This window comes from Pollachius pollachius (genome assembly GCF_949987615.1).
Source record: "Pollachius pollachius genome assembly, chromosome: 16".
Taxonomy (NCBI): domain Eukaryota; kingdom Metazoa; phylum Chordata; class Actinopteri; order Gadiformes; family Gadidae; genus Pollachius; species Pollachius pollachius.
This window is the reverse complement of record NC_136949.1, coordinates 5,604,981-5,630,212: the sequence shown is the minus strand read 5'-3', so window position 1 is coordinate 5,630,212 and position 25,232 is coordinate 5,604,981. Positions and strand designations below refer to the sequence as shown.

General features: G+C 46.1%; 1 protein-coding gene across 1 annotated transcript in view; it reads left to right on the top strand.

Moving 5' to 3' along the window:
- The window catches only part of plcb4b (phospholipase C, beta 4b), a 79,534-nt gene extending 56,444 nt beyond the window's left edge, over positions 1-23,090 (top strand). The window contains exons 22-40 of the mRNA XM_079753141.1: positions 489-633; positions 978-1,062; positions 2,103-2,227; positions 3,299-3,350; positions 4,020-4,122; positions 5,178-5,342; positions 8,939-9,143; positions 10,930-11,018; positions 11,791-11,947; positions 13,159-13,211; positions 13,667-13,732; positions 14,141-14,256; positions 14,926-15,001; positions 15,436-15,611; positions 16,273-16,374; positions 16,492-16,549; positions 17,192-17,278; positions 18,029-18,065; positions 20,364-23,090. Of these exons, the coding sequence (XP_079609267.1) occupies positions 489-633; positions 978-1,062; positions 2,103-2,227; positions 3,299-3,350; positions 4,020-4,122; positions 5,178-5,342; positions 8,939-9,143; positions 10,930-11,018; positions 11,791-11,947; positions 13,159-13,211; positions 13,667-13,732; positions 14,141-14,256; positions 14,926-15,001; positions 15,436-15,611; positions 16,273-16,374; positions 16,492-16,549; positions 17,192-17,278; positions 18,029-18,065; positions 20,364-20,449 (1,983 nt within the window). The 3' untranslated portion in view covers positions 20,450-23,090. The remainder of the gene's footprint in view (positions 1-488; positions 634-977; positions 1,063-2,102; positions 2,228-3,298; positions 3,351-4,019; positions 4,123-5,177; positions 5,343-8,938; positions 9,144-10,929; positions 11,019-11,790; positions 11,948-13,158; positions 13,212-13,666; positions 13,733-14,140; positions 14,257-14,925; positions 15,002-15,435; positions 15,612-16,272; positions 16,375-16,491; positions 16,550-17,191; positions 17,279-18,028; positions 18,066-20,363) is intronic.
- Positions 23,091-25,232: the final 2,142 nt, after the last annotated feature.

Genomic DNA, 25,232 nt, shown 5'->3' with positions numbered 1-25,232 from the left:
CAAGTCATATCATTGATTCCTATGCAGTATATGTACGGATAGACAGACAGTAAGCATGCCTGTATGTTTAAATGCAGAGCAACATGATGTTTTGCATGCAAAGTCTTTCCTTTATGTTAACTTGGTACTGCATCATTTGTTCACTCTGCCCTTCGATCTTGGTTGGACAGTCGAGATCTACTCTGTTTCTATTGCCCTGTCCTATCTAATTCCATGCCCTGTGCTACTGTTCTCTATTTAATTCTACTGTACTCTTTTTCCTTTCACACCACTTCGTTTCTTTCTGTCTGTTCCTCCACGTCGTATATATTTCTCTTTCCCGTCATTCTAATATATTCTTTTAATCTCCCTTTCTGTTCTCCTCCACTCTGTTCCGCGTGCGTCATCCCACTCCTCTCTGCCCCCCCCCCTTCTCCTCTGTCTCCACTCTGTGCGTGATTCTATTATACTCTCTCCTTCCCTATGTCTATTCTCCATGTGGTGATCAGGCTGGAGAAGCAGCAGAGGACTCTGAGGAGGCTCTGATAGCACAGTACACATATGTAGGAGCCACGACTAACATCCACCCTTACCTCTCCGCCATGGTCAACTACGCACAGCCCGTCAAGTTCCAGAGCTTCGACTCGGCCGAGGGTACGCCTTTTAGGGTTCCGAACAAAATGGCGACTTTCCGTTTTTTTCTTTTTTTTGTGGAATTACATTAGTTGTGTATTTCAAGAAACTGTTGTGGTTGGGTCCGGCCTGTTCCGACATTGCAACTTTGTGATTCTTTTTTGCTGTTTTTCTTCTTAAAACGTGTTCTGGTTACGTTAGATGCGTAGTAGGTATTACGGTCTTTATTGAGATATTTCCGCAATTTTGAAAAATTGAAGAAGAATTGTTACTTTCAGCTGACCGTGTGTTGTTGTTCATGTCTTATGTATTACAGTCCATTTGTCTGGATTATGATTCATGGTCCTTTTGTGTCTTGGGTTCAGAGAGGAACATCCACCACAACATGTCCTCCTTCAACGAGTCCGTCGGCCTGGGTTACCTGAAGACCAACGCCATTGAGTTTGTCAAGTATCCTTCAAAATGGCCGCTTTGGAAAGATTTCAGTTTCATTTCCACTGAAGCTACTGACACCAATATTACGAGTTAATGTATTCAGGACACTGTAAATCCTGCAGTTTCACCGTGTGACTCTAAACTCGTCGACTGGGTGCGTTTTAGGTCACCCAGATTGGACTGGAGTGACACAAGTCGAGTTAATCCGCCATTTTGTTTCTACTCTCCTTCAGTGGAAAGAGAACTCTGGGGCTCTAGAGGCTAATGTGCCTTTGGACTCGATGGCCTTATACTTCACACACGCACACACACACACACACACACACACACACACACACACACACACACACACACATATATACACAAACATACACCCACTTTTGTAAACTCTCCAATGGGATTGCTGGACCCAAGCTGTTCCACACTAAAAATAGTCCTGCGGCATATTTGATGCACATACACACATCCTCACATCTCTACACACACACACACACATGTGAACGCACACACGCACGCACAATCACACAGACACATAATCATACGCAACTTAAAATACATGTGAGTGCACATTCACACTCGTTTGAACACATACATGCACACACACACGGACACACATACAAGGACATGGACCAAACACACAAACGTTCAGACCTACAAAGACATAATTAGGCATGTAAATCGACACACACAAACAAACACACACACACAAACACACATACATCCAAGCGCGTATTCAAACAAACAAACACACTTGTAAACCCATACCTGAACTAAACATTCCATTAAGAATTCCCAACACACACATACACACACACAGGCACACACACACAGACACACACACACAGGCATGCATGCGGTGATATCCAAGCGCATATTCAAACAAAAAACAGAATTTTACAAACATATTTTTAAAGAAACTACACACACTTGTGAACACATTTTTTAACGAAACAGTCACACTCACGCACAAATGCACACACACACACGCACACACCCATAGGGTCTTCTCCATCTACATGTGTGTGTGTGTGTGTGTTTCCTGAGCGTGGCCCCAGCTACAACAAGCGTCAGATGAGCCGGATCTACCCTAAAGGCGGCCGCGTGGACTCCAGTAACTACATGCCTCAGATCTTCTGGAACGCCGGCTGTCAGATGGTCTCGCTCAACTTCCAGACCCCAGGTACCGCAGCCGGCGACTTCTGACCCCACACACACACACAAACACACACACACATGCTGTGCACAGACAGGTAAACACACACACACACACACGCACACATGGACATACACGTACTGTATTTACGCACACACACACCCACACACACACACACACCAGAGATGTGTCTGTGTATATGTAAATTTCATTTAATATATATTATACATACAAAATCAACATGTATAAACTGATGATATGGAGTGATGACCTCAGAATTCAGCTGTGCACCACACAAACGCACACAAACACACTCACACATGGAAATGAGAAAACCCTGTTTGAAGCAGCTGCTGTTGTATTGCCAGAGGCTGTGTGTGTGTGTGTGTGTGTGCGTGCGTGTGCGTGTGCGTGTGTGTGTGTGTGTGTGTATGCGGGTGTGTGTGTGTGTGTGTGTTTGTGTGGAGGGCTGAACGGAATAAGAGGTAGAGATGAAAAATATATGCATGTGTCTCTCTTTCTTATTCCTTGCCTCTCTCTTCCTGACTCTCTGAGTCTCTCTATCTGACTCTGAGTCTCTCTCCCTGACTCTCTGAGTCTCTCTCCCTGACTCTCTGAGTCTCTCTCCCTGACTCTCTGAGTCTCTCTATCTGACTCTCTGAGTCTCTCTCCCTGACTCTCTGAGTCTCTCGACCTGACTCTCTGAGTCTCTCTCCCTGACTCTCTGAGTCTCTCTCCCTGACTCTCTGAGTCTCTCTCCCTGACTCCCTGAGTCTCTCTCCCTGACTCTCTGAGTCTCTCTCCCTGACTCTCTGAGTCTCTCTCCCTGACTCCATGAGTCTCTCTCCCTGACTCTGTCTCTTTATCCGTCTGCATCTCAGATCCAAACATTCTTGTTTTATTACTGTTGTTTTTTGTCGAGATCGAGGTGCAGCTCGCCCAGCATGGGTGCTTATTATCACTGTGTTACTTAACATATCTCATTGTGACTCTCTCGCTCTCTCCCTCGCTCTCTCTCACTCTCTCTCTCGCCCTCTCTCTCACTCTCTCTCTCGATCTCTCTCTCGCTCTCTCTCTCGCTCTGTCTCTCTTTCCCAGATCTGGCCATGCAGTTGAACCAGGGAAAGTTTGAGTACAACGGCTCCTGCGGGTGAGCAAGGCACACCCCCCCCCCTCCCTCCCTCCCTCCCTCCCCCTCTCCCTCCCTCTCCAGAGGTACAGAGGAGGGAGGTGATTATCACTGTCTCACACACAAACACACACACACACACACACACACACATCATCATCACTAATGCCACCATAATTGACTCCTAATCAACCCCCTTGATACACACACCCACACACACAAGTGACTCCCCGTGGACATGTATGTACACACACAGAAATGCACAAACACACACACACACACACACACACGGGTGTTTTCTCACTGCTGAGGTGAGCCGGATGTTTTTTTTACTTTTCTTTTTTTGCTGACATTAGTTCATTTAACAGCGGCTCGTGGCTAAAGAACCTTAGTTCATTGAAATGGATTGTGAGTCAAACCTGTGTGTGTGTTTGTGGTTGTGTATGATGGTGTGGGACCGTGAGGATGACATTATGTGTGTGTGTATGTGTGTGTGTGTGTTTGTGTGTGTGTCTGTATGTGTGTAGGACCAGGAGTATTACCGTGTGTGTGTGTAGGACCATGATAATGACCATGTGTGTGTGTGTGTGTGTGTAGGACCATGATAATGACCATGTGCGTGTGTGTGTGTGTGTAGGGTGCTTGTGTGTGCAGGGCCATGATTACGACCGTGCGCTACATGTCTTCCAGGTACCTGCAGAAGCCTGACTTCATGCGGCGGTCCGACAGGATGTTCGACCCCTTCTCGGAGACCCCGGTGGACGGGGTGATCGCGGCCCACTGCAGCGTCCAGGTGAGGACCCCCATCAGCTCACAGCCCGCCGTCACACAACACTCAGTAGTAACAGCTTGATACAGCTAGAGCTGGGCAGGGTAGGCTAGTGGTTCTCAGTCATTGCATCAATTATTTTGTATAAGAAAAGCTGTAATTATTAAAGCTATTCTCCGCTTCTTCCCTTTCCCTCCTCGTCTCATCTCAACCCCCACTCCTCTCGTCCTCTTTCCCTCCTCACATCCCCTCTTCTCCTCTCCCCCTCTCCCCTCCTCCTCTTTCCTCCTCTCTCCTCTCCCCCTCTCCCCTCCTCCTCTCCTCCTCCCTCCTCTCCCCTCCACCCTCCTCGCTCCTCTCCTCTCTCCTCCTCTTCTCTCCTCCTCCTCCCTCCTCTCTCCTCCTCTCCTCCTCCTCACCTCCTCTCTCCTCTCCCCTCCTCCTCTCTCCTCTCCTCCTCTCCCCTCCTACTCTCCTTCTCCTCTCTCCTCCTCTCTCCCCTCTCCTCCTCCTCCCCTCCTCCTCTCTCCTCCTCTCTCCCCTCTCCTCTTCCTCCTCTCCTCCTCTCTCCTCTCCTCTCTCCCCTCTCCTCATCCTCTCTCCTCTCCTCTCTCCTCCTCTCTCCCCTCTCCTCCTCCTCTCTCCCCTCTCCTCCTCCTCCTCTCCTCCTCTCTCCTCTCCTCTCTCCCCTCTCCTCCTCCTCTCCTCCTCCTCTCTCCCCTCTCCTCCTCCTCCTCTCCTCCTCTCTCCTCCTCCTCTCCCCTCCTCTCTCCTCTCCTCTCTCCCCTCTCCTCCTCCTCCTCTCCTCCTCCTCTCTCCTCCTCTCTCCTCCTCCTCCCTCCTCTCTCCTCCTCCTCACCTCCTCTCCCCTCTCCTCCTCCTCTCTCCTCCTCTCTCCTATCCTCTCCTCCCCCCTCCTCTCCTCTCTCCTCCTCCTCTCTCCTCCTCTCTCCCCTCTCCTCCTCCTCCTCTCTCCTCCTCTCTCCTCCTCTCTCCCCTCTCCTCCTCCTCTCTCCTCTCTCCTCCTCTCCTCCTCTCTCCTCTCCTCTCCCCCCTCTCCTCCTCATCTCCTCCTCCAGGTGTTTTCAGGCCAGTTCCTGTCGGACAAGAAGATCGGGACGTACGTGGAGGTGGACATGTATGGCCTTCCCACTGACACCATCCGCAAGGAGTTCCGCACGCGCATGGTGATGAACAACGGCCTGAACCCCTTCTACAATGAGGAGCCCTTCGTCTTCCGCAAGGTAGGCCCGGACGGGGGCGTCGACCGGGGCGCGGGCAGGGTCACATGGGGAGCTTTAATTATTGCTGGATTTAAGGGCAAAGTAAAGCGAGGATAGGCATCTGGTTGCCTGTCTGCTCTGAAAGAGCAGACGTTGTTCTTATGGAGATGGAAGGAGAGAGAGAGAGAGAGAGAGAGAGAGAGAGAGAGAGAGAGAGATTGAGAGTGAGAGAGAGAGAGAGAGATTGAGAGCGAGAGAGAGGGAGAGAGAGGTATAGAGAGAGAGAGAGAGAGAGAGAGAGAGATTGAGAGTGAGAGAGAGGGAGAGCTAGAGGGATAGAGAGAGAGGGAGAGAGAGAGAGAGAGAATTTATCATGGATGAGTGCTTGGATAAGAGGCAGAGAAAGGAGGAAGGAGTTGAAATTGTAATTCCAGCCTCAGAATTCAACTATACGAATTCAGCCCGATTCCAACATGATTTCCAAAAATGTCCGGAATTGCCGACGCGGTTATGAAACGTCTGGACTTTAGATCGGATTACCTAAGTCACACCTTACATGGTCAAAAGCTTGCGTTGTGGCGTCTGGGATGCGCTACCACTGACGCTTTAGACCGCAGGGTTTGAGTTTTTGACTGTCGTGTTGCTGACCACTCCTACGATGTCGACATTGATGAGCTCAGTGTTGACCCCTGCTCCCGAGCCCGGGTGAACCCGATGCCAGGTCGTGACAACGGAGTGTGAAGCGGTCAAACGTGTCTCAAACCCTGGTCAGGGCAAAGATGTATGATGCAACGGCGGGCTAATCTGACATGGTGACCATTATGAAAGAATGAGAAAGAAGAAGAACTAATTGTTGTATAGCCTCATCCTGGCTTTGGAGAGATACAGAGAGAGAGAGATTGAGTGAGAGAGACAGAGAGAGAGAGATTGAGTGAGAGTATAGCTGTGTGTAGGCGCGTGTGAGCATGCAAATGTGTTTTTTGTCTCTGTACAGGTACAGAGAAAAGGTGGGAAGTAGAGAGAGTCTATGTGTGTGTGTGTGTTTGCATGTGTGTACTTGTGTGTGTACTTGAGTGTGTGCGTGGTTGTGCTACGTGTGTGTGTCTGTATGTGTGTGTGTGTGTACGTGTGTGTACTTGTGTGTGTGTGCGTGGTTGTGCTGTGGATGTGTGTGTGTGTGTGTGTGTGTGTGTGTGTGTGTGTGTGTGCGCGTGCGTGCTGTTCTCAGCAGAACGAGGAGTCTCTCAGCCATGACTGTGACTCGAGCTCCTAAAACACACCATCAATCACAGCCTGCCGCAGTGCTGCTCTGCTCTCACACACACACGCACGCACGCACGCACGCACGCACACACACAGTTGCATGCAAACACACACACAAACGCACGCAAGCCCACAAGGTAGACACATAGGGACACAAACACACACACACACATAGACACATGCAAACGCACACTCAAAGACACACACACACACACATACGCGGAAGCACACACACACACACACTCTCCCTCTCTCCCTCTCTCTCTCTCTCTCTCCCTCTCTCTCTCTCTCTCTCTCTCTCTCTCTCTCTCTTTCTATTTCTCTCCCAACGTAATCACAATGCGTACAAACATCTCTAACACGGCGCAGCTTTATCAAGTTGGACCATCACAAAGGGGTCTCTCTCTCGCTCTCACGCTCCTGCTCGCGCTCTCTCTCTCGTTCCCTCATCCTCTCTCTCTTTCTCTCTCTGTTTCTCTCTGTCTCCTCTCTCCCTCTATCTCTCTCCCTCTCCATCTCTCTCTCACTTGCCCTATCTCGCTCTACCTCTGTTTCCCACACACATGAGCTGTCACGCGGTTAAGACATGCATGCGTCGAATGCGCTCAGCTGCCTGCAACGTACCCAGCTGTCTTTCGCACAAGTCGCCTCGTCGCATGTGGAGGGAGACTAGCCCCCCCCCCCCCCCCCCACACACACACACACACACACACCTTATCTCCCACCTCTGCTCCTCCTCCTGAGGTATTAATCACCAGCTCTGCTCCTCTCTCCTTTCCTCTCCTCTCCTCGCTTATCTACTCTCTACACTTCAAGGCCAACACTCACTGTTCGCTTCTTTGCAGACACACACACATACACACACACACACACACTCACATACACACGCGGGGCACGGATGCAAAAGTATGTGCAAACACACACACATTCCCACTTGCAATGTATGCAATGTGCATACGACATACAAACACACACAGCACACACTGGCATGGAAGCAAGGTGCATGCAAATGCACACACACTCGCAAATACAAACACACACCGCACACACACACACAGCACACACACACAAACATATACACACAATGACACACACACATACAAGTACATAGTGTACATACATATATGTATACTCACCCGCAATATACAAACAAATACACACACACCCACACACAGAAACACACACAACCTACACCCCTAAAGCTAGCGTGCAGAGAGAGCAGAGATGCGTGGCGTGGATGTGCGTTAGGGTTTGGCGATGGCCTTGTCACTAGTGAGACAGGTGGGTGTGAGTGTGGCTTTTATCAGCCCCTGCTGTGCATGGCGTCTTTCTGTGTGCGTCCTCAGATCGTGTCCCTCCAGTTCGCATCCCCCCATAGATCGAGGGCCCCTAGATCGCGTTCCCCCCAGACCGTGTCCCCCCAGATCCCATCCCCCCAGATCACGTCCCCCAGGTCACGTCTCTCCCAGGTCGTGTCCCCCCAGATCACATCCCCACAGATCACGTCCCCCAGATTGCGTCCCCCCAGGTCGTGTCCTCCCAGATCACATCCCCACAGATCACGTCCCCCAGATTGCGTCCCCCCAGGTCGTGTCCTCCCAGATCACATCCCCACAAATCACGTCCCCCAGATTGCGTCCCCCCAGGTCGTGTCCTCCCAGATCACATCCCCACAGATCACGTCCCCCAGATTGCGTCCCCCCAGGTCGTGTCCCCCCAGATCGTGTCCCACCAGATCGTGTCCCCCCCCCGCCGACTTTCTTTTTCCGACCTTCCTCCCGACGACTCCGTTCGTCTTCTCTTCTCTAAGAAAGGACGGATGATAAAACCTTTTTTATTCCGTTCTAAAACCGCGCCGACCGGGAAGCTGCTATAATTCAGCTTTATGGCGCTGAAATGAGCGGATTCAAATTACCCACAATTCCCTGCTGTGAGGCTGATGGCTGACATTGAAACGTTTTTTTGTTCCTTCCACTCTATTCTCCTACCTTCCCTCTGTCTTTTATGGCACACTATTTCACTCACCTTTCTCTCACCTCACCTTTTCTTCTAACCTTTCCATCGATCCTTGTTCTCTCTAACGCTCTCACTTTTCCTCTCACTCTTTACGGCTTCCCTTTTCCCTCTCTTCCCCAATCTTTCTTCCTCCCTCGCTCTTCAAACTCCTCTCTCTTTCTTCTCCTACCTTGCTCTCTTTCTGTCTATAACTCTCTGTCTCTCCCTCTCTCTTTTTCTCCCTTCCACTCTCTGCCTCCCTGCATCCCTCTCCTCCACTCTCGTTCTCCCCCCACCCTCCCCGCACACAACCCCATCTTTCTCTCTAATATCTCCCCTCCCCCCCCTTCACCCCACAGGTGATCCTGCCCGACCTGGCGGTGCTGCGCTTCGCCGTCTACGACGACAACAACAAGCTGATTGGCCAGCGCATCCTGCCCCTGGACGGGCTGCAGGCGGGCTACCGCCACATCTCCCTGAGGAACGAGGGCAACAAGCCGCTCTCCCTGCCCACCATCTTCTGCCAGATCATCCTCCGCACCTACGTGCCCGACGGCTTCGGGGGTAAGGGGGAGAGAGAGGGGGGAGAGAGAGAGAGAGAGGGAGAGAGAGAGAGAGAGGGGATGAGAGAGAGAGAGAGGGGAGGGGGGGGGGGAGGGAGAGAGAGAGAGAGAGGGGACGAGAGAGAGAGAGAGAGAGCAAGAGTGAGAGAGAGAGAGCAAGAGTGAGAGAGAGAGAGGGAGAGAGAGAGGAAGAGCGAGAGAGAGAGCAAGAGTGAGATGGGGATGGTGGTGGTGGTGGTGAGGAGATCAGTGAGGATGATGATGATGATGATGATAGTGATGATGGTGATGAGGAGGAGGAAGATGATGAGGATGGTGAATATGATGATGATGATGATTGGGATGATGAGGAGGAGAAAGATGATGATGATTGTGACGATGGTGATGAGGAGGAGGAAGATGATCGTGATGATGGTGATGAGGAGGACGAAGATGATGATGATGATACTGATGATGAGATAATGATGATAATGAGGATGGTGATGAGGAGGACAGTAATGATGATGATGAGGACCACGATTTTGGAGGTGATGATGATGATGGTGATGATAGTGTTCCGTATGATGAAAGAAGTAAAGTGAAGTGTGTGCATTTGTGTTTGTGTGTGTGTGTGTGTGCATACATGCGTGTGTGCGATCGCAAAAGCGCATGCGTGTGTTTGTGCGAGTGTACATGCAATCGCGCATGTGTGTGTGTGCCTCTTTTTAGGTAGACCAGGTCTACCTCAGCGGCCATAAGCCAACTTTCTTCCATCCTCCATCCTATCCTCTACCGTTACCATTGTGTCACTCTCTCACACATCTGTCGAGCGCACAACATACACCACCAGACCCCCAAGCAGGCCGTGTGACGTAGCGCTCGGCGTGTCGTGGCCTGGCCCCGCCTTCAGGGATCCTCAAACAACACGAGGAGAACCTCAGGGCTCCCTCTCCAGGCCCTCCTCTTTACATCGTCTTTATTCCTATTCATACACCCTCTCTCCCCCGTCTCCCACCCCTCCCCCGTCCCGTGGCGAGGACCTCCTAGCCGCCGGTGTGCACATTTAGAGTAATGGCACGGAGCAAATGATGATGGCGGCCGACGGGGTGAAGACAGGCAGACAGACAGACAGACAGACAGGCAGACAGAGGCAGGGGCATGGAGGGGGAAGAGGGAGGCGCTGGGCCGCTGTCGTTAAACACAGCCAAGGGCCACAGTGCAAACAGTCATTACCAGAGCCCACCAGCACTGTGTTCTGTGTGTGTGTGTGAGCAAACACACACCCACACACACACACACACACACATACACACACACACACATACACACATTGCCGTAGCCATACAAAGTGTAATGTGTTTTTAAAGACATCCAACATGTAATCTTCAATATGAATATCTAAGTGTGTGATTGTCTGTCTGCGTTTGTGTGTGTGTTGTGTGTGTGTGTGTGTGTGTGTGTGTGTGTAAGCTTGTATTTGTGCATTTGTGCGTGTGTGGTTGTGTGTGCGTGTGTTTGTGCTCACGTGTGCATTTGTGTGTGTGTGGTTGTGTGTGCGTGTGTGTGCGCGCACCCTTGTGTGTGTGTGTGTTTTCAAATGTGTTAGATGTGACATGTATCCAAGGAAAGCCATCCACCATTTCATGATTCTAGCTACAGTCTTCTGCTGCTGTTTGGACTGAATCTTTCCGCAGTAGTTCTGCTCTCACTTATTGTTTGAACATGAAACCCAAAGCTCTGTCAGACTCTCCCTAAGCGCTGCAGATACCTGGTTAACCCTGAGCCCGATGTGCCCTCTGCCACCTCAGCTATCGTGGACGCCCTGTCGGACCCAAAGAAGTTCCTGACCATCGCAGAGAAGAGAGCGGACCAGATGAAGGCCCTGGGCATTGACACGGTATGGGGACACACACACGCATGCACGCACTCACACGCACGCACGCACGCACACACATACACACACGCACGCACGCGCACACACACACACACACATACACGCACGCGCACACATACATGCACGCACGTATGTACACACGCACATACACACACAAACATGTTCACATACACACACACACACAAACACACACACACAAGAGAGAGTCCAACGCTGCGATCATCCCTCCAGATGATTCATAGAACTGGAACAGCGCAACATTCTGTTGTTTGTTTCCTCGTCGTCTTCATCTGCGTAATGCATCTTTCTAATATCATGTTCATACTTTTTCTTTGTTGCTATTTTTACTTTTACTTTCTTACATTTACCTACGTATTATTGGTACCTTCAGTATGTCTTCATAGAATTTTAAAAGCTTTTAATGTTGGCTATCGCAACGAGCATCCTTCGGTTGGATTAGCACCAAAGTGGGGCTGATTTGGTGCTGCATTTGTTCTAAATTCAAATGTATAACAGTACAATTATTATGCTTGGTACCTCAACTACTACATAGCAACAACAAAACAATATCAAATAAATAGATAGGTAAAAATAAGTAGCAGAAATAAGTAACAGAAACGTAACGTGATCAAGTGGTAGTGGTACCAGCCAGGATTCATTCTAGGTTGAATTAAATAGGTGCTAGCAAAGTGTTAATCCCCACAAAGAAGGGTTACACGAACCGTAACCCACGTGTCTTGACGGGGGGGGCGACCGTGTTCCTGTGTGGCTACAGAACGACATCGCGGACGTGCCCAGCGGGAGCTCCAAGAACGACAAGAAGGGGAAGGGCAAGGGGGACACGGTGAAGACCAGCGTCAGCCCCCAGGCCAGCTCCGACATGGCCCAGACCTCCACCGCCACGCAGAACAACACGGCTGAGGCCCGGAGAGGTGCACACACACACACACACACACACACATACGAACACACACACACACATACGAACACACACACACATACGAACACACACACATACAAACACATACGAACACACACACACATACGAACACACACATACACACACACACACACACACACACACATACGAACACACACATACACACATACGAACACACATATACTCACACACACATACTCACAAACACACACACACACACACACACACACACACACACACATACGAACACACACACACACATACGAACACACACACACATACGAACACACACACATACAAACACATACGAACACACACACACATACGAACACACACATACACACACACACACACACACACATACGAACACACACACACACACATACGAACACACATATACTCACACACACATACTCACAAACACACACACATATAAACTCCAGACACACAGAACAACATGGCCAAGGTGAGAAGAGGTACACAGACACACAAACACAAGCACATACACAACTATGAACACACACACACATATAAACACAGACACACACACAGAACAATACACCAGAGGCCTAGAAAGGTACACACACACATAAGAACACACAAACACACGCACACACACAGAACACGCCAGAGGCCAAGAGTGAAGAGATGGTACACAAACATATATGGACCCCAACACACACACACACACACAGAGCAACACGTCTGAGGTTAGAGTTACACACACCTACACACAGGTGACCACACACACATACACACAAAAACAAACAAACAAACCCACTCACAGAGCAAAACTTCAGAGGCAAAGAAAGTAACACACCCTTAGGAACACACACACACACACACACACACACACACACACACACAGAACAACAAGCAAAAGGCCTAGGGAGGTACAGACACACATATAGGAACACACACACACACACACACACACACAGAACAACAAGCCAAAGGCCTAGGGAGGTACACACACACATATATAGGAACACACACACACACACACACACAGAACAACACGCCAGAGGCCAAGAGTGGAAGACACACACACACGCATACAAACACAGACACACACACCCGCATGTACGCAAACACACACATTCATCCTGGTCACGACATTGCATACCTGTGTGTAGTCTTTGCAAAGCAAACTCTTACTTCAAACGACGGGCCAACCTTTGTTTTATCTTTCATCTCTTCCAGATACAGCTGCCCTTGTGCCTAACGTTAGCATCGACGACTTGAAACAGATGAAGGTGGGTGTAGCGTCAGCCTAGAATTTAGACCAGTAACCATAGTGATGCAATGTCGTTGTATTAGTTTTAAGTTCATTTACTTCTACTTTATATATACATACCGTGTATATACACATATACACAATATATATATATATATATCATATGTTGTTATCTTTTATATGTTGTTGATTGGGAAAAGTAAATAGTAAATATTTCAGAATTATGATTACTTCTTGCCACTTGCTACTAAATGGCCAATGGCATTCCCACAATAAACCAGTGGCCAGAAGCAGGCCACTAGTTTGGGTGGAACTAGTGTGGAACTCTGCTATGAATGCTTTTCAAACAACTCAGCCTAAGCCTGTATTTCTAGGTTGTGAATCTCTATGAAACAGCTATATAGTCCAGAGTATTATCTGGGACTATACATTTTATTAGTTGGTTTCAGTGTTTTCTGTTTTCTGTGTGTGCAGACGTATGTGAAGCTGATGAAGAAACAACAGAAGGAGCTCAGCTCTTTAAAGAAGAAACATGTGAAGGTGGGTGGCTGGAATGACCCGGAAGACACACAGCTTCAGGCTATAGTCTTATTACTCTTAATTGCTAATGCAGACTACAATAATAATTACTCTTCTATATAATAATATCTATGATATGTAGGGAAGGCAAGGCAACTTTATTTATATAGCACTTTTCATGCAATGTATTTAAGATTTAGCAGAAAGCTAAAGCAAACATAAAAGTCTTCAGTTTTGTTGACTCATATATCTTCTATATAATGATATGTATGATATGTAGGTAAGATAGCATGTCAAAAAGTAGTAGTATTAGTATTCCCAACAGACTTGCCCGTGCTGTGATTTCCTTCTATTGTACTCGCTCGTCCGTGAATAAACAATTAGATTATGTTTAAATGCCTGATTAACTGTGATTGATGTGTACCTTAGGATCAGAACGTCATGCAGAAGTCCCACTGCACCCAGGTGGACAAAATGGTATCCCAACACGAGAAGGACAAGACGACGCTGGAGAAACTCCTGGACAAAGCCATCAAGAAACGAGGGTAACTGACAATAACATGTTCCGCCGAATTTAACCACCCATCATACAGTACATGGAATATCACAGCCCAACATAAAGTACATGGAATATAACAGCCCAACATAAAGTACATGGAATATCACAGCCCAACATAAAGTACATGGAATATCACAGCCCAACATAAAGTACATGGAATAGAACAGACCAACATAAAGTACATGGAATATAACAGCCCATAATAAAGTACATGGAATAGAACAGCCCAATATAAATTACATGGAATATAACAGACCAACATAAAGTACATGGAATATAACAGACCAACATAAAGTACATGGAATATAACAGCCCAAAATAAAGTACATGGAATAGAACAGCCAAATATAAAGTACATGGAATATAACAGCCCAAAATAAAGTACATGGAATATAACAGCCCAACATAAAGTACATGGAATATAACAGCCCAATATAAAGTACATGGAATATAACAGCCCAATATAAAGTACATGGAATATAACAGCCCAATATAAAGTAGACGGAATATAACAGCCCAACATAAAGTACATGGAATAGAACAGCCCAAAATAAAGTACATGGAATATAACAGCCCAAAATAAAGTACATGGAATATTAGACCATTATTCCAATGTTGGTTATCATGACTCATAGTATGACTCATGTCTGAACAGGGAAAACAACTGCCAGGAGCTGAAGAAGGAGACGGAGGATAAGGTCCAGACGCTAACTACTGACCACAAAGCTAAGGTGATGCTAATGCTAACGCTAATGCCAACGCCTCATGCGTGAACTGGCCAGCCTGCCGTGATGGCAGAGTTTGAAATGACTGCAGAGAGACTAACCTCTGTGTGTGTGTGTGTGTGTGTGTGTGTGTGTGTGTGTGTGTGTGTGTGTATGGGTCTGTGTGTGTGTATGTGTCAATCAATGTGTGTGTGTGTGTGTGTGTGTGTATGGGTCTGTCTTTCCTCGTGTGTGTGTTTGTGTCTGGTGTGTGTACGTGCGTGTGTGTGTGTATGGGTCTGTGTGTCCACGTGTGTTTGTGCGTGTGTGTGTGTGTGTGTGTGCACGTGTACGTTTGCATGTCTGTGTGTGTCTGTGTCCACGTGTGTGTGCGTGTGCTTGACTCTGTGTGTCCATATGTGTGTGTGTGTGCGTGCGCGGGCACGCGGGTGTGCGTGCAGGTGAAGGACATCACGGCGCAGCACACCAAGGAGTGGTCGGAGCTGACCAGCGGCCACAGCAGCGAGGCCCAGGAGATGAGGGACGGCCACGTGGGCCAGCAGTGTGACAACCTGAAGAAGCTGCTGGCCACCGTGCAAGAGCAGCAGTCCGCACAGCTCAAGGTCGTCCACGAACGGTACGGGGGGGGGTAGACCTTGATGCATATAGGGCCGCACCAAAGTTTAGGTGAAGGTGTGTGTGTGTGTGTGTGGGGGGGGGGGGGGGGAGATAGACCTTGATGCATATAGGGCCGCAGCAAAGTTTAGTTGAAGGTGGGTGTGTCCTTGGGGTGGGCAGGGGGGTTGAGAGAGTGGGGGGGGGGGGGAGATAGACCTTGATGCATATAGGGTCGCAGCAAAAGCTTTAGGTGAAGGTGTGTGTGTGTGTCGGTGTGTGTGTCGGTGGGGTGGGCGGGGGAGTGAGAGAGTGAGAGAGTGTGATTCCAAACCTCAGTGTGTATGGGGTCGCGGCGAAACTTTAGGTAAAAGGGCTTGTGTATGTGCAGGGGGGGAGACTGCATATTGATCGTTTTAACTAAAGTACAAACTACTACTAACTCCTACACTCGGACATTGACATAACGGGGCCGGGTGTTAACCACAAACTCTAAAATATTACAAATCATTAAGTCCAATAAAGATGAATAAAAACAAAGATAAAAATGTATTCTTTTGTATTAAAAGCAACGGCATACAGAAATGTTTTCTAACCTGATTAAGAAGTATTTCAAAGTAGACGCTTTGAGAAGTGTTTGTGAGCGCGTTGACTTAAGTCAGTGTTTTACATCCCGGTCACAGGCAGAGCAAAGAGATGAGAGCCAACCAGGCCAAGATGTCGATGGAGAACAGTAAAGCCATCAGCCAGGACAAGAGCATCAAAAACAAAGCCGAGAGAGAAAGGTTGGCCCCTCTCTCTCTCTCTAACCAGTCTCTCTCTCTCTGTCTATGGTGCTGAATTCAATTCAGTTGGATTGAATTTGATGCCAACGCTTTCACGTTGCCTCTGCTTTCCTTCAGGAGAGTGAGGGAGCTGAACAGCAGCAACACAAAGAAGTTCCTGGATGAGAGAAAAAGGGTTTGTTACTCGTTGTTTATTGGGGTGTTTTTATTTTTTTGCATATATTTTGTGTGTATATCATTTGATGTTAAATAATACATGATATTTAATATTAAAATAATTCATATTTTATAATATTTTGTGAACATTCAAAAAATATATAACATATAATTGTAATGTTTTTATGTATTATGTTGCTTTTACATGGTGATTGCCCTTTCAAATCGCCATGACCTGTTTCTGCATATAAAGGGAATGTTAGCTCAACCTAGACACACCTTGTAGCGCTGAGCTACATGTGGATAATCTGATTGTGCTTCTGAATTGATATTATGAATGTTACTGCATGTATGAGGCTGAATCAACACCAAGTCACACCATACACACCAAAATTACAGTCTGTATGCGTAGGGTAGAACTATTGTATCTTCTGGCAAACATCTTGCCAATTAAGATATATCTTAATAACAGCTAAATACTTGTTTAACAACATTACGGATGCATTCAAACAATGTCAGGCATTCAAGATGGTTTTGAGGCTCACTAAAGTAAGGCAATAACGATGACACAGCCAGCTTTGCGTCCACGTGCTATAGTTTTGTTCCGAGTCGTCTAACCTCTTCCACGGCCTGCCCCCCCTGTGGACCTCATCTCCAACAGCTGGCCATGAAGCAGCAGAAGGAGATGGAACAGCTGGAGAAGAACCAGAGGGAACAGGTGGACAAACTGGACAAGTTCAACGAGCAGGTAAGGAACCGAGACGCAAGGACAACCAGGGCAGCCGGCACACCCTATAGCGGAGAGCACAGCTAAACGCGGCCCGCGCTGCGTTACATGAGATATCGTATCGTGCCATCTCCCTCTTTGGTTTCGAAGGGGAGGACAGAAGACTGCAGGTCTTAGATCTCAGACTGTGATTTAAATCCATGTCTGGAGGGTTTTCTTGGTTGGTTTTTTACTTGTGTATAGATGGATTATCTATACACTTGTTCAATATTCATAACAGTGACTTCCGAGTTCACCTGGAATTCATAGCCTCCTCCCTTGCTCTCCTCAAAACCCCCCTCTTACGCACTTATTGTATGTTGTACGTCCTGGCGCTTAATGTACGCTCTTATTGTATGTTGTACGCCCTAGCGCTTAAAAATAGTACTTAGCATGGTGTGGCATCTTATCCGCCAGAGATACAGTGATGTTGTTATTTCTTCTGAAAAATGGACTTATTGTAAGTCGCTTTGGATAAAAGTCTCTGCTAAATGCACTGAATTCGAAATGGAAATGTAGCAGTGATCGTAATACATTGTTGACAGGGGTGGACATGAAAATAGTCCATTCCGGTGTTTATTTCCAGGGGCATGGACCCAGTGTAAGACACATGACTCCTCTTTTGTTGCATTTCACATTGTCATCTCATGCCTGTCTTTGCGTATGTGTGTCTGCCACGCGTGTGCACACATTCATTTGTCTTTTGCTATGATTTGCTTCCCTCGACAACAGCTTTTGAAATCACACCATGCAAACAAACAGTGTCAAGGTAGGAATCTCCATGCCACGCAACACTCACACATCACTCCTTCTCCTGCTCCCCATTGCCGTACTCACACGCACATCACAAAACATCCACAGTTATTTTCAGTGTAGTCACTACTCTATAGCAAAGATGCTAGTTTATGCTTGCATCTTTAAATAATCCTATTTGTGAATGCAATGGTAATGTCAGCTAGCGTAGGTTAAGCCTCTTTGAGCGCTTAACTGGTTTCTCTGCTTTTAGTGTTAATAATTCTTAGCGATGATTAATATTTATTATCGTTTCCGATGATAAAGCTGTGACCTTTTTAGCTCGCAGACTAATTTAGACTGTCAAAAGTACAACTTTAGGAAACTAGCAAGCTACTCTGTATAATTTAGTTCCTTCTAAACCCAATGAGAAAGGAGAGGTTTACGACAAAACTACAAGACTAAACTTGCGGTCAATAGCATGTTTTTTAGTGGTTAAAAACACATCAACGACAATATAAATATATAACAATCCTTCTTTAACTTATGTGATTAGTAACATGAATTTGTTTCTCTATTGTTTTTACGCCATCCCTTTTGTTTTGTTGTGATATCATTTGTATTTTCTTACACAAGATTGTATTACAATCTGGATTAGGGTAAGGGTTAGTCATAGATATGAATGACATGACGAATGCATGAATATGAAATATGAATATTGTGTTGTAATGGTCCTAATCTGCTAAATGGTTTGTTTGAAACTATGCAACTATGCATAGCAAGAAGTGGATAGCACATTAAAGCTAGGCTGGGCAATTTATTTAGAAAGTATCTTTGGTCATATTTGTTGAAATTCTCTTCACATGTCGATAACAATAATTTAATCAAATGCACTGACAAAATCGCGAAAGAGAGTCGGTATCTGTGGCTGTTACATGCCTGTAATGAGTCAACCCAATCATTTCATTCGGACCGAATAAAAATGATTGGAGGGCCTACCTACATGTCTGTCTACCTACGTACCTGGATACCTGTGCTCACTCATTGCACATGAGCAGAGTGTTCCAATAGGCTATTCACAGGTTTTGGAGTAATGGCTTTGAGGTGGGTTGTATTAACTTTTGATTGGATATTTTTTTAAATATAGCTAACTCTGGCTAGTTCCTCCAAATTGCCCACCCTAGCTATAAGACTTAAACTCAAGGAGATAATTGATATGATTTTAGTATTAGGGGCCTTTTTAATAAGATAACAGGACATTATTTCACCTTCATGAATATATTTGCATTCAAAAATATATATTCATAATATTTTTATTCCCCTTTGTGGGCTTCTTCTGCTGCGCAGAGTCATTGGACTGCGTGACTCAGAGGCCGCTACTAAGCAGAGAAAGCCTCTGCTGTTAGCTTCTGCCACTAACAGGGGATGCTACAAGTGGCCAAAAATACACGCTGTCCCTCTCGCTCATGTCTGTTCATTAGCAATCGGGATAGCTTAGCGGGGATAGGTTCACTGTTAAACTATTTGGCAGGTTTTCTAAGGTGTGATGTAAATCCGCTACGATTTTTGTGCATTCTGAAATCGGGTAGTTGGCGAGCCATTGACATCCATTACATTCCAAACTAGTCGTTTAGCAGCTCCCACAGCTGTATCTTTTTTCTCAATCCCAGGTAAGCGCATATGAACTGCCCTGGCTAGGTCTTTTCCTCCGATAGTCGCCCTCACAAGAACAAAACAAAGCCACCATCTTCGCAGAGAATTCAAAATGCCCGCCTCAGTCTGTTAGTCTGTGAGCATTTGTGTAAACACTGAATCAAAACTTGTGGATTTGTTGAATTTGTGGGCCCCCATTGGAGGAGCCAGGGCAGTTTGTATGCACCAACTTGTGTCAGCTGAACCAAGATACAGCTATGGCAGCTCGTTGGGAACATAATGGACGTCAACGATGTTTCAGAACACGCCAACGCCAGGGAACATTGGAAATTCAACAAGAATCATGGCTGATTTACAATCCCGTCAAAGACAATGTCAGCCATTGACCTGGGGTCTTAAGAACCGGTCAATCCTTAAAGCATTCCTAGGAGGGTGACGTCTCTGTTTGAAATATCAGAACATTGTCAAAATTTGCACCAGGGTTGTGAAAGGGATCTGCCACGATTTCAAATGGGCGCAGAAATGTAAACACCTAAACTGAAAAATCGATTCGCTTCTCCATGCTTGTGTGTGAATGTGTCATGTGTACAATGTGACAGGGAAATCAAGGCAAAACAGTGTGTGCGCGTGCGCGCGTGTGTGTGTGTGTGTGTGTAACGGTGTGTTTGCCCGTCTCCACCAGGCCAAGGACATGCAGCAGATGGTGAAGTTGGAGGAGGAGATGGACCATCGCCGACCAGCAACAGTGGTGTGAGCGTCCAAGACTAAGAGACACTTGAGAGAGAGAGAGAGAGAGAGAGAGAGCGAGAGAAAGAGAAAGCGAGAGACACACACACAAACACACACACACACACACACAAACACAAACACACAAACACAGATGCACACGCAGATGCATGCGTCCTCCACCCATCACACCTCTTCGTATTTCTGTGCCATAAACCAGACAGCTAGCGGCCACCGTCCTTGAAGTAGCAAACGTACACGTCACGAGATACACACAAAACAACAGTAAATCTCGCGGCCCTGTGTTCATCGCAGTCGCACATATCGAAACACAACGCCACCCCCCCCCCCCTTCATTATCCAGCTGTTTGGCCCCGCCCCAATCTGAAGAGCCACCCAGTAGCTTTGGAGAATAAACCAACCGAGCCTCCAGGACGCAACAGCTTGCGTCTGATTGGCTGACGGGTATCCGGCCTTGAGCGATAGCGTTTCGATGGCTGCGTACGGAGTCTAGTGTCCCGTGAGGTGTTTTGCTAGACGTGGAGCCACCCTTTAATATCTTCGAGCCGCACTGCTGGTGTTCTTTGGATCGGCATATGGTGTGTTCAGTCGCTGAAATCAAAGACTGAATACATAGTATGTGAGATCCAAAGAGACACACGCACACACACACACACACACACACACACACACATGCTTGTCCCTTTTGACCAGTTTAGGCTCTATGGTACTCGTTTTTTTTACTGTCTTGGTCCAGAACACAACCTGCTGCTAGTGGTGGACACAGAACCAACCATGCACTTCAACCTGTACTCACACACACACACACACACAAGCTAACACACACACAAACACACACGCGCACAGGGCACAAACAGGATTGCTTTCTTGTGGGATGTAACAGATATCAGTTCACGTTTTGGTTTATCTTCTGTCTTCTTTTTTAATCGGTGCCCGATAAACACAAAAAACAACTGCAACACAGTTCTACAGGCTGACGTGGAAAGAAAGAAAATAATATGTATAGCGTTTTAATTTCAAGTCGGCACAAACTATAAAGAAGTGAAATATTCTGTATGCTAACACACCGGTTCTGTCCTGGGCACTTTTTGATGTGGTGTAGGCCGGCTTCACCCATATGGGGAGGGGGAACATGTACTGGCCTACTACTGTAAGTTTGTTTTCTGTAATTTAATAAGAATGTAAACAAAGAGAATCACTGTATTGCGGAGCGGGAAAGCCTTAGTATCACCTAGTCACTACACTGCAAGATATTTCTGTATAGCTACGCATAATTTTACTGTTATTCTTTTTCTATTGTTCCATTCGCTATCGCCCTCTTCAAAACGCTAACGTTGGGGATTTCCTCTAAGAAGTTAAGGTTAAGCGGAGCGCACCGAGGGGTGACTTGTTTTGAGGTTTTCACTCAGGGTCCGGATTCACCAACTCCAGCGTTGTTTGGAACCGCTGCAAAGAACAGCGGGCGACAGCGTGACCATGACATTGTACCGCCGCCATGGCAACCGACACCACCCCGCATCTACGCCCCCTTTTTCCGGAACACGCCAGCGACAATGTTTTTCCGACTGTGAACGACAAACGTTGCTTCTGGCTGTGGTCGTTTTTTTTTTTTTTTTTTTTTTGTATTTTATCGGTTGGTGTAGGTTTTTGAAGAACTTTTGCCAGGCAGTAGTCAAAGAGGCACGGCACTGCGCCAGGGAAACAGCGTCGACGAAACAACACCGTTGCCATGGTGACGATCGTGGACGTCGGCCGTCAGTTGCGAAGGTTTTGCCATGATAATAAAATGTGTGGTACTGTACGGTTCGCCAGGATTCCAAGTTCATCGTGGTTTGTCATAATGATGATGATGATAAAGATGTACGGTTCGAAGGGGATAGAAGTTATTTTAGATTTTTATTCTGGCGTTTAATTCTGCTGTAGCACAACAAAGGGGATTAGGCAAAGATACCATTGTACTGTAAATTCTGGAATGTACCATGTACTTTACTTTTACTTTTTGACCAAAATGTGTTGAACAGATCTGTCGTTACAGGGCATGGGGGTAGAAGGGTTCCAATGGGTACTGGGAAAGACAGCGGGTTATTTTATATATTGCTACTACGTTTTTTTCTTTTCTTTCTCTTTATATTTACTTTATTCCCCCCTCCCCCACCAACCACACTTTAATGTGTTCACCACATATCTAGTGAAGAAAAATAATGAAGTGCTTTTAAAATGTTATTCCATTGCTTTCAGATGTGCCACTCTTTGTCTGTTAGGAGGTTTAAATTATTTTGCGAAAAATACATGCCAAATTAAAGGGGTTATTTATATGAATATATTTATATATATATTATAAATATAAATATACATATAATATATATTAGGTATAATGTGTAGTTTAAGACGATTTATGTATGTTTGTTAGAGGCTTTTTGCACTAGTTGAATGTTTCTGGTGTGTTTCAACTATATGTTACCTTTCGCTCTCTAGTTGTTGAACATAGCAGATTATTTTTGCATAACGTTGCGGATTTTGATTTCCTCGATTTATATCTCCTGTTATTCTTTGTTTTCTATCGTAAGTGTAGCCTGTCAACGGACCATTCTGTGCGTGTTATTTTGTATTTATATTGTACTGTTCGACTTCTAGAAATGGAAATATTGTTGTTCTCTGGCTCCTTTAATACTGTTTTATAGTATGTGTACTAATAAAATATCCAGGTGTAAAGAGTGTGAGTCCAATCGCTGTGGTCCCTTCTGTGTACCTGAGGATTTCAGAGAGAAGGAGGCTACCTAAAAATGACTAGAGGTGTGTGTGTTTTCGGCACAACATAAACTCAGGAATATCTACCTGAACGGCCAAGGAAGTTTCTTAAAAAAGGAAAGAATATATTTTGGGAAAAAGATGGTATAGATCATTTTTCTATGCCTCCTTTTCCCAAAAACATTCTCTCCATCATTTTCCTATACCTCCTTTCCCCTTAATATTACTTTCTCTCCATCATTTTCCTATACCTCCTTTTCCCTCAATATCATATTCTCCATTTTTTTTTCTATACCTCTTTTTTTCCAAAAGGAATAATCTGTCGATAATTTTTCTGCACCTCCTTTATCAAGTGATCTGATAGGCTCCATTTTTGCGATCCTTCATCCTTTGGTGAAGGATTTAAATTTGAATAGGCCCTAAATCATCCTTCAGGAGTTAGAAATTAAAAACACCTGCACGCACCACTACACGAATGTCCAATTGTAACACTAAATGATGGCCAACTTTTTTTTTTCTAGTATATATTTTTATATGCAAGGTGACTCGAACCTGTACCTACAGTTGTTAGCCAACAGCCCTTACCACTGCACATGTATTTATTTTCTCTGAGGTAATTCTTGACTTTAAAATGAACATGATATAGAAATAAGACATTTCCCTTCAAAAAAACAATTTTTGCCGTCAAAATGCCCTCTTATTATTAATGCCCGTATGTGCGGGGACTCGAACATGAGCTGGTTGGAGTTCTAACCACCTGCCCTTACCAATGCGCCACTAAGACAACAATAAAACAAGCTCAAAGGTTATACTTGACTTTATAATTCACATGATATAGAAATAAGAGTCTTCCATCAGAGTACATAAGCGGGACTTGCACCCTGGTCTCCATGGTGATAGCCCATAGCATTCCCCACTACCACACAGAGATTTGTCAACTAAAATTGTCTGAGTTTATATACAGAGACAGAACAATATACGTGATAGCATTACGTTTAAAACAAACATGTTCTTATCAGGAGGAATTGAACCCCAGTCTGCAATGGGTTATATGCAAAGTGCACTCCACTGCACCACTGAGCCAGTGACAAGGATGAATAATCAATCATCTTTAATGAAGGTACCCCTTCGGATCACAAGTCACTTTCAATAGTTCGATTTTATCGTTGACATTTAATTCACACAACGACATTAAATAACCCAACAACAAGAGGACTTGAACCATGGTCTCAAGCACTCATTTGGCAATAGATAGAGAGATACATCAACTGAGAGAGAGATAGAGAGAGAGAGAGAGAGAGAGAGAGAAAGAGAGAAAGAGAGAAAGAGAGAGAGAGAGAGAGAGAGAGAGAGAGAGAGAGAGAGAGAGAGAGAGAGAGAGAGAGAGAGAGCATTTAAGTGCACTTTTGTTTGTACTAATTTTTGGGGTATTCTATTCACACGAAACCGGGTTCAATCTGAACAGGACTATTTTTTAAATGAGGAACACCTAGTTGCCTTTTCTCCTTAACCAGGGCCAGATCTGCTTTTCATCGTACTCAACAACGCCTGCTAATTAATAAATCGCTCAAGTTATTCGAGTTGTAAGGAAATATTTCCATTACAAAAGAGGCCGAAAGAGCGCGCGGTGTTTGCGTTGTCTTGGCAACCACCGTTTCATCTCTCGCTGGTGATACAATAGATGGATGATTGTTATGCGATGAACGTGTTTTTTGAAAGATCACATACACGTGCGCGCACACACGCACACAAACACATGCACACACATACACGCGCGCGCACACACACACACACACACACATACACACACACACACACACACACACACACACACACACACACACACACACACACACACACACACACAAACAAACAATCTGGTCCCAGCTAGAAGGTCCATAACAGCCATAACAGCCATAACTATATCCAGAGTAATATTTAAGGCTTTGAAGAAATCGAACGGGCGCATGGACACTAGGGTCCTCCTGGAAGCCATGTCCGAGGACAAAGCACACCTGGCCAAATTCATCCTCGATGCGCTGGACGGCAAAATCGT